This window comes from Cuculus canorus, chromosome 2 (assembly GCF_017976375.1).
Source record: "Cuculus canorus isolate bCucCan1 chromosome 2, bCucCan1.pri, whole genome shotgun sequence".
Lineage (NCBI taxonomy): Eukaryota > Metazoa > Chordata > Aves > Cuculiformes > Cuculidae > Cuculus > Cuculus canorus.
The window spans coordinates 124,156,476-124,174,064 of NC_071402.1; the positions used below are offsets into that span (position 1 = coordinate 124,156,476).

At 40.7% G+C, this 17,589-nt stretch overlaps 1 protein-coding gene across 3 annotated transcripts in view; it reads right to left on the minus strand.

The window, feature by feature from the left end:
- Window positions 1-3,498: 3,498 nt before the first annotated feature.
- The window catches only part of CHN2 (chimerin 2), a 167,768-nt gene continuing 153,677 nt past the window's right edge, over window positions 3,499-17,589 (minus strand). For all 3 annotated transcript variants that reach the window (XM_054057528.1, XM_054057529.1, XM_054057530.1), the window contains exons 10-13: window positions 16,820-16,897; window positions 10,324-10,461; window positions 8,555-8,660; window positions 3,499-5,358 (exon numbers count right to left, since the gene is read on the minus strand). In XM_054057528.1, the coding sequence (XP_053913503.1) occupies window positions 5,187-5,358; window positions 8,555-8,660; window positions 10,324-10,461; window positions 16,820-16,897 (494 nt within the window). In that variant the 3' untranslated portion in view covers window positions 3,499-5,186. The remainder of the gene's footprint in view (window positions 5,359-8,554; window positions 8,661-10,323; window positions 10,462-16,819; window positions 16,898-17,589) is intronic.

The window sequence follows — 17,589 nt, forward strand, 5'->3', positions numbered from 1 at the left end:
TCAAGAAAAAAGAGAATAATTTGACCCCAACCTTGTCAGGCCCTGCAGAACCCTGAAATGAAGGCAGATTCCAGTGGTAAACCTCAAGTCTGCTGTAAGCTGAACCCTGATAGTTTCTCTACTGATAACCTGTGGCTCATTTCTATTGTAGCTTATAAAGTACTGGCTCCAAATGATACAAGCTTTCTTCCTAACTGTAGTCCTTACATTACCTTGCAATAATCAACATCCTTCAGGCTCTGAACTCCCAGTCCTGGCTCTAGCTGTAGCATCACCATAATTATATCCAGAATACCATGCCTTCAAAGAAAGATAATGCAAAGTATGGCACACATATAAGACCCATTGATGTCCTAAATCTGCAAGGCCTAGAGCATTCAGCAATAGTCATAGCTCCCTAAGGTTCAGGTTTCTGAATATTAACCATGATCTTCACTTTAATCAAGGGATTAATCTCTTCAGCTAAAGAACATAAAATGTATTGATGCTCTCACTCTTACCTTCAGGAGCCCTATAGTCTCTTCATTCCTTTTAGATAGCTGTAGGGGATATAGCAATGTAATTCTGCTTTGAAGATCCAGTTAGATGGCATTCTTTTCCTTATGCAAGTGTTTTGAGTTACCTTCCTACTCAGAGTTTTCATCAGTTCCAGGTTGTTGGCAGGGTAGGCTGTTGGCACTTGAATCTTCTTCCCTTTTCTGCAGATCTTGACTCTGTATTTGTCAATAAAGAAATAAGAAGGTGGCCAGACAGGCTCCTGTGGCTTGTGGCCTTTGAGCAAAGTCTGGGGAGAGTGTAGCACTGAGAGAAAATGTAGCCTCTCCAGCTGTTGCCACTTTGGGGACCTCTAACAGCTGGAGAAGTGCCTGCTTATGGACCCTTCTGTGAACATTCCTCCCAGCCCCATCTCCTCTTCTGTCCTCTCTGGCCTCTAATCAGGCAGCAGGGCAGCAGCTCTACCTAGCCATGACCAGGATCACGGAAGCACGGTTCCCTTTGCCCTGCCTGTACTCATGCGTGGGAGAGCATGATACTGTAGGCAGCCAAAGGTACAGCAGAAGCGGCTGTTTGCTGTCTTCAGCTCCAGGTGGGAGGGAGAAAGAGAGCAGCAGCCTAGCAGCGTTAGGAGAACACTCTCTCTCCAGATATGTGAGTCCAGGCAGGGCCAACACAGTTCATCATAGAATCACAGAATGGTTTGGATTGGAAGGGACCTTAGAGATCATCCAGTTCCAGCACCCTTGTCATGGGCAGAGACACCTCCCACCAGACCAGGCTGCTCAAAGACCATCCAGCCTGGCCTTGAACACTTCCAGGGATGGGGCATCCACAACTTCCCTGGGCAACCTGTGCCAGGGCCTCACCACCCTCATCATGAAGCATTTCTTCCTAATTTCTAATCTAAATCCCCCCGCTTTCAGCTTAGAACCATTACCCCTTGTCCTATCAGCCCTTCTAAAGAAGTCCCTCCCCACTTTTCTTGTAGGCCCCTTCAAGTACTAGAAGGCTGCTCTAAGGTCTCCCCAAAGCCTTCTCTTCTCCAGGCCGAACAACCCCAACTCTCTCAGCCTGTCCTCACAGCAGAGGTTCTCCAACCCTCTGATCATCTTCATGGCCCTCCTCTGGACCTGTTCCAACAGTTTGATATCCTTCTTATGCTGGGGAATCCCAACATCATCTCACAGTGTCTCATCTATACACGTCTGCACTGTGCAGTGTTTCAGCTTATGACACAAGAGAAGGCACAACTGCTCCATGCACTCTGCAAACCACTCTTGGTATCTGCCTTCACTTTTGTCTCCTTGCAGGGTGACTATAAGCCTTCCTTCAGCCCAGCTATTTACTACCACAGCTCAGCGGAAGAAACCCTTCAATAGTTCCTGGTTTAGGCTTGTCTGCCAGCTGCCTTTCCAGTACACATGTGCTTTGGAGCCAGATACAGCATGTGCTGCCTTGTCTCCAGAGCGGTATACTCAGGAAACAATTCCTTCACTCAGTTGCTCTGCCAGGCTCAAAATATTTAAACCTGACAGCAGTAAAGAGAAGAGCACTTAGGGAAGTTACTACCTTACAAACCCTTCACTTCATATAATGTTTTACTAAGCATAGCTAAGACTTCTGCTTCACGGGAGGCAAGTCATCTCACCCAGGTAGCTCCAAGGACGCGAGGGGACGAGTTGCACCCGTCACACCAGAAGATGGGGCTAGCTGAATGAAGATGGGAAGCACAGATGGATGCCGGCAGCTGGGGACTGCTGCTACACCCACAGCACTCCGGGAACAAGGTTCCTGCTCAACACCCAGCTGCAGACAGGCTCCTCTGCAGTCAGGCACAGGTATCTCACCTGCTTCCAGAGGAACAGAGCTGTGCTTCACTCTGGTGAAATGACTTTGCAGGGAAGTTACATCAGCTCAAACACAGATTCCTAGAGCATCTTTCAAATCACTCTTACTACTCTCTAATAGTGCCTCATGTGAGAGATATCATCACACTCTGCTTTGAAGCAAAGGGAAGATCCAGTCAGACGTTTTTTTCTGGGTACTGGAGTACAGGCTCGGATTACAGAGATACGTGCTCTGTCTTCTGCTTTAGCAGTCAGTTTTGCAGGGAAAAGTCTGCTGGCTGTTTCCTTGAATAGTGAATTTGGAGCAGAGATGATAAGATCTCAGAGATGCTGCTCAGCCCTGGGTGCAGCGGTGATGGCCACAGCAAGACTGACATAACAGATGAAGTGTGTGCAGCACTAATGAAGCATTGAGGGGACAAAGTACCTCCACCTCCACACTCAGTACACCCCTGAGGATGCCAGCCGAGAGAGCATGGACAATTCATTAGATATTTGTATTTTAACATGCAGAACCATACTCTTCCCTCCACCTGGAAGATTAGAAACTTCTGTCCTCCCAAGCCACTATGCATAGGTATTTCTAAACATGCTGCTTTGTACTATTATTGAATCCTTATGATGGAGCATATGTTGAAGGCCCCAGACTGTAGACATGTCAAAGCTACCAGTTTGCTCATGGTAGAGGAAAAGGGAGAATCAGAAGTAGAACAGCGTGTTTGTCTTCTTGCAAAAATAAAAAATAGTACTAAAAGACTGTTCTTGCCTAAGAAAATAGCTCATTAATGAACTGACCAAAAAAAAAAAACCATAAAGAAAATTGTTGTTAGTCAAATGTGTGCATTCGAGGGAGTAGAAAAGTGTCTGATAGGATCGGTTTTTGGATGTTGATTGGATTGTTACTTCAATTCGTTACTTACTTGACCTTTTACACAGAGGAGGTTCAAGGTGGTTGCAGAAAATAAATGCATGCATAGGCTCGGCTGTGGTAGTATGAGCATCCAAGGGCCAACCTGAAACTGCTGACATTCAGTAAAACTGTTCTAAGTTTTCCAAGTAGGAAAGTTCCCAGCAATGTCAGGATGGTAATTAGCGATTGATTTTCATTTGGCAGCTTGCCATGTGGTCAGAGTGACAGACACCAGAACTCTTTAACACATTTAATGGGATTTTTCCTTCCATTTACACTATCATAAATTACAAAGCATATTTCACTTCACAAAATAAAACCATTTCCAGATCATTTTTATGACAGTATTAAGTAGTACATAACCTACAACAAATAGTCCTGTACAAAGCAGGAGGTTCTATGGAAGTATTGGGAACTCAGACTATTTAGCATTTGCTCTGCAATCTGGGTTAATCCATCTAGCCCTTAGTTATTTCTCTAGAAGACGACAAATTTACAGTCATACCCTCCACCTACCTTCATTATCATAGTTACACATATTTTTCAATTTGAATAGAAACATGTGCTCCCTGAAATAATTCAGGAAACTGCATCACTGAGTTACCAAGCATACGATACAAAAAAATCAAGACGAAGGATTATTATAATTTTTTTGTATTGAAAATTGAGTTTGGTAGTAAAGTATGTTGATTTTCTATGCTTGCAGAAACATCTCATGCTGAGAAACAGTTTTAACATTAGGTATAAGTTGCAGTTAGACTATGAGCTCTGTAGATCAATGTTTGTGAAGGGAGAAAAATATTAAAATTTGGTAATAATTAAATTTACCTACTCCCACATTTCCTACAAATTCATTCTTTCTTGGGTTTTTTTCTTTTTTTTAAACAAACCATCAGGAAACACATTCAAGATAAATATCTACATTTTTAGCAGATTTACTGTACGTTTATAAATACAGAAACATGACAAAACATAACTCGATTTTTTACAGAAAAAACAAATCCTTCATAATTCATCCAAAAAAGTGCTAGCTTTTTGACAAGGCCAGAAAATATCCAGTGTCCCAGCATCACTTAACTTACATATTACTGTAATCCAAGAAAAATCTGGCATATGAAACTGATACTACCACCAGGACTTTTGAAAAATTCTCACTGCCATATTTTACACGGGAGTAAAAAATAATAAAAAAAAGGATGAGAAAATACTATATATTTTGGGAACTATCGAATGGCTAAAAGTGTACAATCTTAGGATGCTAGTGCCTAAATGCAAGGAAACCTAAGGAAAGCTGGAATACACACAAGGAAAGAATTCTCCTTTAAAACACTTGCAATGAAAGAGGTATGTCAGGATAATACTGCATTAGTGGTAATTGCTTTCAATATATCATAGCAAAAACAGGAAAGAATTACATGGAAAACAATCAATGCACCGCATTGATTTATAGTTTGCTAAAATAAAATGCCATTCTTTCAGCTAGGTAAAGTAAAAATATCTTTATAATATAGGTTCTGCTTCACAATTGACATATATAATTATGTCTCGTGGAGAGGGAAATGTATTAGGTGTATACAAGTAACACTGATTAAGTACCTTTTTGCTTCTCTAGCCATATTAAAATATGTTTTGTGTTTCTTAATAAGTTAACAATAAAATTGTTTGCAACTTCTAAAAACAAATATACATCTGAGGCAAGGCAAAAGATACAAGGTAAGAGGATTTTTTCTGACCTTTTTTTTTCCCTTCTACAAAGAGGCATATGTCTATGAGACATAGGCTTTCCCTAAACATTTTGGCATCCATCTGCAGCTTTGCAGAAATCGAAGTGCAGTCAAGGAACTTTTCCTTTATGCTTAAAAAAATTTAAAGAAATGTTGTTTTTCCTTCAAATTGTTTTAAAACAAATGGCTTTGAAGATATGCCTCTGTCTAAAAGAGAACATCTTCATTTTCTATTAAAATCTGCACAATTAACTTCTGGTACCGCATGTCATTCAGTGTAGCAAGGGTACTGTCCTCTGGAGGTCTCATTAAAGTAGGCCCAAACACTATTCCCAGGTTTTCAGCATTCATAAAATTCTCCTTTTCATGCAAGGTAACCCTAAAATACAAAAAAGAGAGAGGAAAAAAAACCCTAAGTAGTTGTTCACTTTCCAGAAGAAAAGAATATATGCATCTTAATCTGTAGTCCCACTTCACATCAAACATCGGTAGATAATGACATTTTTCAGTAATGATGTTTACTTTCACTCAATATAGTAACTGTTTCCACAACAAGTACAATGCAGTTATGGTGGGGCTGTGATTTCCTTTAAACACCTCTCATGCAGCTCTTAGGTGATTTTTCCATGTGGCTACCCATTAGCGTATAAGAATTAGTGACAATTATTTTCTTGAAAAGCATAATCTTGGTTTAAATGATGATGTATGGAGCAGTCCTCTACATTCTGGCATGTTTTACTCAGTGTGCATCACTACAGAGATGCAGATGTGCTTCCTGAATATGAAACCAGATTTTGAGTGCCAGTGACCACATGCTTCCAGCTAGCAGGAACCCACCCATTCATGCCTTTCTGCCTTTCTGGCTGCCTCAGACCAACCAACTGCTGAGTGATTCTGATTACTTGTTAGACTTTAGGAGTAGGCTGAAACCTGGAGCAGTCCAGAGAGGTGGCTTGCTGCAGTCAGACTGCTACAACTGCCATTTATCCGTGACAGAGAATAGAAGTGCTTCTAGGAAGGAGCCCAGGCTGTTATGTTCCCTGATGCACATCATATAATGTAAATACAAAAAAAGGTAGGCTGTCTGTGGCTGGAGCAAACATAGACAACCAAGGATGCAGAGGCCTGCTGGAAGATGCCAGATGTGCTCAGGGTTCCCCTCCAGGTAACAGAGCTGGATCAAATCAGTATTGTCCCAGCAAGTATTTGGCACCGCAGTGTAGAGACAGCTGAGGTCCCTTGATTGGTCATGTTCCTCATGGACCAGACACTTGGCATTACTAAGCAGAGCAGGGGTGAAGTTTCACATCTCCTCCACACACTAGTCCTCTGCCAGGATGGAGCACACCTGGTTTTGGAGCCACCTTTCCTGGCAACAGCTGAGAATGCTGCTGGCCATGGCAATTCCCAGTGGGGTGTCAGTTAGTCAGTGGATTCACTCATGCCATCAGGGGAGCACAAAGAGCCTGAAGCCAGAATTAATCTAGTCTTCCTTAGTTTTCAAGGTCCATATAAGTCCAAGTTTTGCTTCTGTTGTTGGCTCTCTGCAAAGAGCGGCTGTTACACAAAAACACTGCTCCTGTCTGCTTTCGGGGCAGAAGCCCAACAGTGCCCCTACTCACAGATACATCCTCATCTTCTAGCACAGATATGTCAGCCATGCTTTGCAAGGAGAAAAGGCAAAGCCACCTCTGTGCAAATGCATTGGTAACACCTTGCTTTTCATCTGTCTATACACAGCAGAGATGCAACACCATATACATCTTACCAGCCACAGGGGGGACTGCTCATGCTATTGTATTTCTTCCAATTTTGAGCAAGAAGTTATCAGAAACAAAGGTCATATCTTACTGAAGAAAACAATTAATTGACTGACAGGCTCATTTTTCATTGCTGATGATGTCCTATGCTGGATTTTCCTGACTACACTAGTTTATTCTTTCAGTGGAGGAGGAAGAAAGAAAATAAAGACAATAAACAGATTCAGGGAAGGTAGCTCTAATTTTTCAAAAGCAATACAAAACTTACTTGACTTTGATTGAGCTCAATTTAGTGTCCCTGCCATTTGATAGAGAAATAAAAAGTACTTTAAATAGCAGCTCAGTGCAGTTTCTTTTCTGTTGAGAAACAGTGCAGGTGTAGAGGCTGTGATTCTGCAATGATCCTGCAGTCAACACATAAACAGACTCCCTGACACCACTGCATGTTTCTTCCATGCAGGAAGAGTCCTACGGGGCTGGAGTTGGGACTCTATGTTTAATCTACAGAACAGCATAGTCTGAACCTAAATGATCCTTCCCTTTTTTGCATTCAGATCTCTCTGACAGATTCTCCAACATGCACTTGATTTCCGTGCAGACACTGAAAGCTACAGTTTGGGAAAGAAGAGGAAATTCATTGTGTGTCTTGCAGGCACTTGAGAAAGAAAGCTTAATCAGCTGTTTGGACTATTTTTGTCTCATCAGTAATTACCCTCAGCAGCTGAACCAAGCCTGTACTACAGTTCATGAAAAAGAAAGAAGGCAAGTCAATACTTGGCAATTAAAAATTTGCTGCCGGAACATGAAAGTACTGATTCCCTAAACAGGTCTCTTTGTCTACAGCCTCCATGAGCATTCTTAAAAGCCAGCATGGTTCATCTTGATTTGTCCACGCATAAGTGCTGTCAAGGGTGAGTTTTTGCACATCTCATTTTTGCAGAGTCCGAAGAAGCTCCTGCATGCCCAGGTAATGTCTCATTGAAAAGTAAAATTACTCAGTCATAATGACCTGAGTCGATTCAAAATATGGAAAAGTCTCTGCATAATAGAACCTGATTGAGCATGAAATGCACTTCACACAAGCTCTCTGATCCAGTTTTACGTGAGGTCTTTTTCTTTTCATGTTGGCATTCGTATTGCATGCAGATCAGACCCAGAAAATACTCTGAATTTGCAACCGTGCTGCAAGATGTGACACAATTAAGAAGAGATCAAAAATGAAATTTAGGCATTTTTGAAAATTTTCTGTGTCTTATGACTAAAGAAGCTTTGGAAAGCAAATGAGGTAGAGCGTGCTTAAAACCAAAAGGGACAGGAAATAATTGGTAAGGGCCTGTATTGCTTTTACTAGTTGTATAAAAATAGGCCATGCTTGATTCTTGGCTTAACTGTGATGTGAGCAAACAATTTGTCAGGGGCAGCTCTTTCCTTTTAGGGTTATCATTCAGGAAGACAAATCAGGAGGTGAGGGGAAGCAGAAACAAAACATGATGAAGTGACCTGCCGCAGCATATCTAACACATCTCTACCTACTGTTCTGGCATTTATCAGATGTTATCTACCTCAGAGAAACATGGTAAATCTCACTTAACTTTTCGAAGGCTTGCAATGATCTGCCAGCAAAAGGATCTGTGCTATATATATCCATAGCTTATCCGCCTTTATACAAACATAGCTTGCCTGTTTATTTGTAACATTATTTTCTAGTGGCAGGGCCCTAATGGAAGCTCTATTGGTACTTTCAGTAATCTTTCTCTTTCAAAGCAGAAAATTGCTAAGCTCTTCAAGAACTATCCTACGTGCCAATTAACTCACTTTTTGAGATGAATCATTAGATATCTAAGTGTCTCATAGTGAGCAGCAGGGAGTAACATCAACACTTCATGTATTGCTTCTAGTTGTTCATCAGGATTGGAGATTTCTGAAAAAACACCAAACAGGATTAATGTTAATAGGGTTTTTCATTTGTAAACACTAATAATTCAGGAAGCTAAGTTATTATTATGAAATCATTTACAAGCCATTGACTGTACTTGGAGGGATAAATATTAAACTCATAAACATGAAGCTTATCAGCAACTCCTGGATCCTAAAAAAAAAGGCTTTACAAAGAAATCAGCAAAGAGACGACCCAATAGTCATCTCTATGGTCTGTAGCTCTGTCTACAGGGCTGTATATGTACAGTAACGGAGCTTCATTAAGTGCTTCCTAATAGTCTGCCTGGTACTTACTCATTAAAACCTTACATAAGATTACTTCCATTAGTCTTCAACACCAGATGGGGGAGTGGATATAGAGGCTATACTTGAATATATAAGTTTAGCTAGAGACTGAAATGACATTGAATTACGTAAACAAAGATTTCTGAATGTCTTTAAATATGTAGGTATCAGTGATCAGTGAGCATCAGTGCTCATTTAGCAATCACTCTAAAAATCTGAGCAGGATTTACATTTTTTTTACATGAAAAGTATGGATTCCTAAGCTGTGATCTGAGTCAGAGTTATATTTGCTGCATGACTTCCACGCAAATGGCACCAGGAGCTTGACATTTCAGAATATTAAGAGTCTTTATGTCCTGCTTTTAAGAGACTGGTGACTGACGGTATAGGAACTGCGTCCTCTGGGATTGTTCTGCATAAGGCTAGTCATGAGCAAGAGTAATTTCTCTGCCAAAGAGTGCAGGAGACAGGCATCTGTGGTTGCATGGGGAGTGTGAGGTGGGATAAGGCAGAGGGGAAGGGAAGGCAGCACAGTCACACAGTTAGACCACTCTTCCTTATCTATATATTAGGTGCCACTTCAAAATGACCAAGGATACTTTTTAAAGCAGCATGCTACTTCTCAGACACCTAAGGTCTTTGACATTTTTTGTTAATAATCTTGATTTTGATGCAACCCAACTGGTGAGCTTTCATGAGTGACCATCATTATGTAGAAGGCAGTGTCCTGGAGAGCAGTATTTGAGGCAAATTTCAGCTCTCTCAGACAGCATTATGGCAATGAATACTGCTGTCCTCCTCCCTGTCTGCTAGCGTGCACCCACAACCTGCCAGCTCTGAGCAGGAGGCAACTGCACTTGCCTCCTGTCTGGACACAGGTTAGGTACTGTAGGGCCCAATGAACAGTGGATGTGCCTGAACTGCGGGGTAGGTGCGGCTCGTCACATGCCTCATTGCCCTGATCCGTCACCAACTGAAGGCAGGGATGTGCTTGTCAGCAGTGCAGACCTGTTGCCAAAGGAAGCCAGGATATAGTACAGGAGGAAAATGGTGGGGAAATGGGAAGCACCCTCAAGGCTTGCACTGTTCACTTATTCCTGACCTGTCACAGATCACCCAGTCTTGTATGCATCCGTGGCCACACCACCAGCCCAGGGATGGTGTGCTTGTGTGATTTCCTATCTGCAATAACATTCAGGCAAAAGTTTAATGTGAAAGAAGGACGCGGCAGAGAAATAATGAACATAACAATGCCCTTCCTTCTAATTTGTTTTCTGTATTTTCTTTTTCTTTAACATGTGCAGCTTTACAAGCGGGAAGTGAAATTAAAGATCCCTTACAAATTACTATGCAATACTTACTTGCGGCCTCTATGAACTTAGAATAGGTGTCGTAGGTGATCACGGGAATAGGTAAGTCTCTGAAGTATAGCTTCAGTGCTCCAGCAATGATGTTTATGTCTGGATAAACATTGGCAGAAATATCAGCCTTGTCACCATCTAGAAGAAGAGGAAAAAAACTTTTAGAAACCAGACTAATTTGGACTGAAACAAGGCTAGGCTTCTAATTCAGATTTATTGTGTCCAACCTGACAAGGGAAAACAACCTGAAAGCATTTGGAAGGCTTAAATGAGAACGTATTGCTACCAACTTTACAGTATATGAATGAGGAATGGTAGTTTCTTTTAGTAAACAATTTATTTGCTTACATCTTTTGGAGAGCCTGTGATTTCATCAACAATATCTGCAGTGCAACATCTCACACATAAAGTTTTAATGTTGGATGAAAAATCAATAATACATTTATTGAATTTGGCCCATTATCACTGAAAATAAGCTACTAACAACTTGTCATGATGTTGTATGTTGTATCTACAGATCAATGCACAGAGTATGAACCATTCTTTTCATTTTCACTTGGGGAAACAGAGGCACAAAGAAATACCATAAATTCCTAATAAACGTCAGGAGAGGAAAAATCAGAGTAAACATTCAAATCTTGTTAAATTCTGCACCAGTCTATCTATACTGATTAGCTAGTAAGAAAGCCACCTTATTTTCTGGATGTCCTCCAATGTTTTCATATTTGACTTATTTGTTTAAAACAAAGATTTGAATTTAAATAGACATCCTATGGCATTTATCTATACCATTTATTCTGAAATCTGGATTGCAATTTGTTAAATGAATATGGATACTTGTAATGGATGAACAGCTAAATAGATGAATTATGCAGCTGAAATGACATACATTTTATTTGCCGCTTACTGTAACATAGTTAGTCAGAACTCCATTACGGAGCACTTAATCACATGAGCTTAACATTTACAAGTGTTGCTGATAAGCCCTTGACCAATGCATGGCTTGCAACAAGTGAATTGACAAGAACTACCAGCAAGGCTGGATCACTACTATTTTTCAAATTCAAATGTCTACATCGGTTTTGTACTACCTAGCACCCTCATACTCACATTTTTCTCTAGACTGAGAAAATATGCTGTCCTCCTCTCCTAGGGCCTGTCCTTGGCTGTCTTCCAGTACAAAGATGGGGTAGGACACTGGTCAAGCAGAGGCTGAGTCTGTCTGGATTTAAACCTCACCTTTACCTCGGGCTTCTTTGAGATCAATTATATACTATAGTCCTTATCCCCTACCTTTCAAGTGAGGATAACAGCACTTCCCTTGCAGGAGGTGGTGAAGATTAGGACCATATGGTGAGTGGGGCAATGTGAGGTTGTATCTGCCAGGAGGTGCAAGCACAAGCTTGGGCTGTTACCACCAAGGCGCTGACATGCTGTAAAGCCATCACCTTGCTTGTCTCACAATAACTAGTGCTTGTAGACATGCCCTGATACAGACAGATGAGTGGGTGTGCTTGATAAACGGCATCTAAGATGGTGATAAAGGCTTTCACAGCAGAGTAAAAGAGTTTATATTGATTATAGGCATTTTATACAAACCTATGGCATTAATCTTGAAGGAATGCGTCCTGTCCAATGTATGCACATAATTCTCATTAAGACTAATAGCACTACATGTTCTCATCAAGAGGAGATTATATGCTTAAGTGTTTAAAACAAGCAGTCTTTCTTGATGCAGCTGAGCAGTCCGAATACATCCATCAGCATTTAATTTAATACAGCATCAATAAGCCCTAGGAAGATGTTTACACTGCCCAAATCTTTTGTTTAATCCACGCGTTCCAGGCACGGTAGCATTAGTCTTGTAAAGCTTTGTGTGGAGAGCTCTATTTAATTGATGGACACTGAGCACTCGAAATGCTCCACTGAAAACAGACACCTCCAAGGAACCAGCAGCTGCATCAGAACAGATATAATAAAGCAAAAGGTTGCATCTATTATCCAGGTCACTGGTACACTAAATGGAAGTGTTATTTATTTCGTACTTTTACAAAGCAGCCCAGCAAGCTTATTTAAAGGGGCATATTAGCTAGAGGTACTTCAAGCTACAGTGTACTTCAAACATACCTCTTATTTACATATTCACTTACTGTAGGAAAAATGCATTAACTCCCGAGTCAAAAATTTTTCTCTTCACTTCAGACACAGATGTATATCCATTGGAAAAGCATTGAAGATTATTTTAAAGTGACGGCAACAATATAACTTTTATTATATACCTACACATTTCTGCAGTGGATATAGAGGGTAAGGTGGACTTTTATTTTCCTTTGGTAGATTTTGGATTGTCTTCCCCGCCACCTCCCCATCTCCTTTCAGTTTCAGCAACTGGAGGCCCTTGGCAGTCTGCATTTATTTCTTATCCTCACGAAAATCCCCAGATTTGTACTTTTATTTAAACACACTTAAAATTCAAAGCACTAAGAAAGGAAAATTAATTCATTACTGGTAAATTCATGATACATCTTTTACAGAGAACCCTCTGCACTAGCATACTGTACAAACTACATCTATATTATATGGCACCTTCTGCATTACCATAATTATTTTTTTCACTCTCCAATACAATAACTTTCCTCAGATTGTAATTAGTATTTTCATTACCATTGCAGTGACCATGTATTTATGCAATATTTTTTTAAATTTTGGATTACAAACATATAGTTCATTTCAGCTTTACAAAGCTAATTCTACCCAACCCCCACTGTTTCCCTTTCCTTTTTGCTTTGACTCTCAACATATTTTGTTGCATTATATTTAAGTTTGAGTATGTCAAGACAGAGAAACTCTTTGTTCTGTTTCTTAAAGGTTTCATCTGACTTTGGATGCCACAGAAATATATCAATAGTTTATGAGAGAATTAAATGAAATAAGTATTAAATTCTTAAAGCCTCAGCTATGGCCTCTGAATACTGAATTATATTTCTACTTAAGTTCCTGTTTCCTTAATGCTTTGTTTTTATTGCACAACCTTTGCCAAGCTAATGTGATTCTTTGTGGATTTTTTTGGATTTGGCATTTGACAGGTTTTTAGCTACGCTGGCAAAACAGCGAGTATGATCTAGGATGCCTCTAAGTACTCATGTAATATTTAATAGCATAATATTTTTAGCAAGCGTATTGTACCAGACAGTCACACAAACAAGTGGGGGGACAGAATGCATTGGTGACAAAGGCAGCTCTGTGGGTAAAGTGTACAATGAGGGTTTTCTGGATGACACAACACCACAGCTCAACAATGCTGACAGAGAGCAACTGTTATGCTACAGCACCAACATTCACCAGATTAAATAAATCCACATTATTCCCCTCCTTCTCATTACAAAAAATCACTGAAATGGAACATTGTCAGTCCCTTAGAGAATCTAATGCTAATTTACAGTAGGGATATTTACATTGCTTTGGCTTTGGAAGGGAGTCTTAGTTTAAATCAGATGAGGACCAACTTCTCCCTATTTTAAAACCATCACAGCTTCATTAGGCCTAAATAATATTATGTGGGATGCATTCTGTTCAAAGATGTTAACTTTCAAACCTGCCTTTGCTATTCTGTTCTCACTATTATTCTTTGGAAGCAACATGCAAGCATCCCTTTGGCAAGGCAGAATTGCTCAGAGGGAGGGCTGGTTTCTCTTCATTGCACCCCTTCAGCTGCACATGAAATCAGCAGGAGAGGTACCCTATGGCCAAGTCAGCACCTGTGTCTCCTCCCTGTCTTCTGGCTCCTGACTAAGAGCTTAGGAAACTAGAACGCTCAATGGCATTATTTAAAGGACGTGTCCTGCACATTAAAATGGGAGGACTCCTTGCTCGTTTATTTTCAAACCCATTTATTAAAAGCTGTATTTCCGGAGATGCAAAAACATACCAGCATTCCAGCCAAGTGCCTGGGAACTGACTAGGAACCGACCAGCGGGGTGGGACAACTGTACTGCTAGAGTGCCATGCTCTGTTAATGCAGGCACCATGTCACACAACCCTTCCCATAAACCCCTCAACTTCCATTTTAAAACTAATTAAGGATTTTATCCCTGCTCGTATTAGAAGGTTATTTCACAGCCTTGCTTTCAGGTGGTTAAAATGGTCTTTAAATTGTCAAACTAAATTTATTCCTGTCCAGTGTATATCCTCTAGTATTGTGTCAGGATTACCCATTAGATTAAACAATTGTCTTTTCTGGTTCATAACCCTGCTCTCACCTCCTTTGACAGCTCCTTATAAACCACATTTACTTTCTGCTATGCAGCGTGCTCCAGAGATGTCTGAGATGGTGACTTGGCCACAGATATGGTTAAAACCTGACACGTGCCTTTCAGCTCTCTTCTCTTCAAGCTTTGTCATCTGGGACAGAGGTCTGGGATATTCCACTCCCTGCTGGTCTGGCTTCTAGGGCTAAAGAGCCATAACTGGGCAGAAGAAAAGTGATGCTCCTACCTTAGGGGCTGGGATGCAGAAGAGAGGGTATCGTCCCTGTCTCTGTAAACCTGAGTCTGACAGGCAAGCAAGCCCTGAGCTGTCAGGTTGGAATTGTCTTGCCAATTCATCCTTCTGCCAGCTGACAACCACCTTCTAGCTGCACAGCCCACAAGTCAGAGCAAAAAAAAAATAATCTATTTTGGTTTTCTTTAAATATCTTCCTGCAAAAAAAACCACCCCAACTTCTGGTTTTCCATCTCAGTTCAGGGAGAAAACATTTTCAAAACTGTAAAGTGAAGTTTTCAGCTTCTGGTCTCAGCAATACTCTAGTCATGCTGTTCTCTTAACAAGGTTTTGTTCACTGTTCCTCTGCTTTTAGCATTTTGCATGGCAACACTCTTTCCTTTCCTATCACTCTTCCCTCCTAAGATTGTTAAAAGAATACAGAGACACAGCTTTTTATCAATTTATGCCCAACGGTTTTCCCCACAGCCCATGTATACAAACTCAATTCTTGCTATCTCCACTTCCATGTTTATCCATGCTGTTTTCATTTGGAAATCCAGTACTGCTAGTGACCTCAATTTTCCTGTTTCTAGGTGTTGCCTTCTTTGCCAGTAAATCACACTTTCTTCCTTGCTGTGGGTCTAATTCAAGTGTGTACTGCCACCAGATTATGCCTTGCAAAGGAATTACAGCTGCAGCAGCATTCAACTCATGCTCAGATATAAATTCCCATCTGCTTTCTTCAAACTCTTCCATCTTCAACCTGTCCTTCTCCTTCTGGGTTTTGTTCAAGTTCATACACTTAGAGGAGAATTAACACACAGAACAAAAGGGTTTGCCAGGCCATATCTACCTGCAGGGAGCAGAGTGGGACTTACAGGGACTGTGACCCTCTTAGTAGCACTGCTTCATATGACACACCTGCAACATGTTATCTTTCTGTGATAGCAGTCACATCACTGTGCATACCTTTCACCCAAATCACAGCTGACCTATGTGTGAATATGTATATGCTAACAACTGCAGCCAACATGTTTTAAAAGATACATTGTTTATAAAAGGATATTTTGGTACAGCAAGAATTTCCCTTTGGAAATTCCTAGTTGGACATTCTTTGCAAGTGATGTCTGTGTGATAAACTGCCTCCAAACAAAGAAGTATTCAGGCACAGTAAGTGTAAGACGTGCCATCCATAGGACTTTGCTGGCCTGGCCCAGCCTCCCCAGGAGCCCCCAAACCTCCTGCCCATGGGCCCCTAGGGCGTCCAATTCCTGGCGGACCAACATCATTGCAGTCTCCAGCTGAGTCATGGCAATGACTGTGCCTGGCTATGCACCCTTCTGGATGGTGCTCTGACCCACAGGCTGACCTCCTGGCTTGGACTGAACCTGCCTCATCCCCATGGGCTTGCAATCACTGGATTGTGTCTGATCCCATTCCCTAACATGGCAGAGCTACTATCTGAAGAAATAAACTAGGAAGGAAAACACTATTTATGGAAAAGGAGAAGAATATTTATGTAACTTCTTAAATGCCCCCAGTGCTCCTCTCATTTGTTGTACAGATGCAACAACGTGCACCAGTAGTGTGGTGCTTTCTACAAAGCTACATGCAGAATGACTTTCCAGTTGGAGTTACTCATTTTTAGATTCATAATGAGATTGTAAACAACTGAGTGTACTAAAGATAGGACTAAGACCTTTTCCCTAGTATGATTTAGGCTCATGCTTGACTAGGAGCCTAGGCTGTGCTGCTAGGTTTAGCAATCATCCAGTCCCCTGAGCGCTTAGCCTTCTGCCTACTATTACTTACCGTTTAACTATTCCTTACAACTACAAAATATGATTTCTTCTCATGAAAAGCAATACAGATTAATTTAAGGACAGGCTGCTTTCTGTACTTCTGTGTATACACCAGTTTCGCTACCACAGAGCCTATTTAAACACAAGAAGAACTAAAAAGTCCTAGAACTGAAACTTAGATTAAAATTGTACAAGATTAAAAAATAATATACCTCGATCAAAGGCCATTTTAACATCTTCAATGTGTTCAGTGAAGCCTGAGACTCTGTAGAGGCCCTCGGACTTTAAACCTGAAACAAAAAATTCTTGGTTAACTCTGCTTCAGTAACCAACAAATATTCAAGCTTAAAGACAATAAAGCATGGCAACAGGTTTAGTAAATAGTAAAATACTGATTGTAATGTGAAACTCTAGAGCATTTAAGGAAGGATCAAGGTAATTTTAAGTTGTTTTTTAAAGGGTTAAAGAATTTTAGAATTTCTGATCTTGTTAGGTACATGGTTGATTATGTCAGAGGAAAATATTGCAATTTGCTAATGGTGAGGCATTTGATGTTATTGTGATTTATTCATTTTACGTAGGAGATTTTCCTGGATTTGGCTATAATTAATAAAGCTTTAGAGGTCTCCTTTCCTTTTACCAGTTGCTTAATGATAAATAGCAATGCAAGTAAGAGATTGCCTTTCCCTATTAGCACATTTGTTCCCAGTTTTGCTCTCAGCTTTTACTAATATGCAGCTGATAGATGTGATGGATACTGTTCTTCACATTGATACCTCCACTCTACAGCTCTTTTACCACAACAGACCTGCTCACTTGCACAACTCTCCTCCCAAACTGCTCCACACCAATATGAGATGCTGGGCAGGCCAGCAGAGCAGGCACAGTTAGCCAAGCAGAGTTAAACACATGTTATTTATTTTTATCCCAGAGCTCCTTATTGTGATTATGCACACTGCTAACCTACTTGTAAGATCCGATA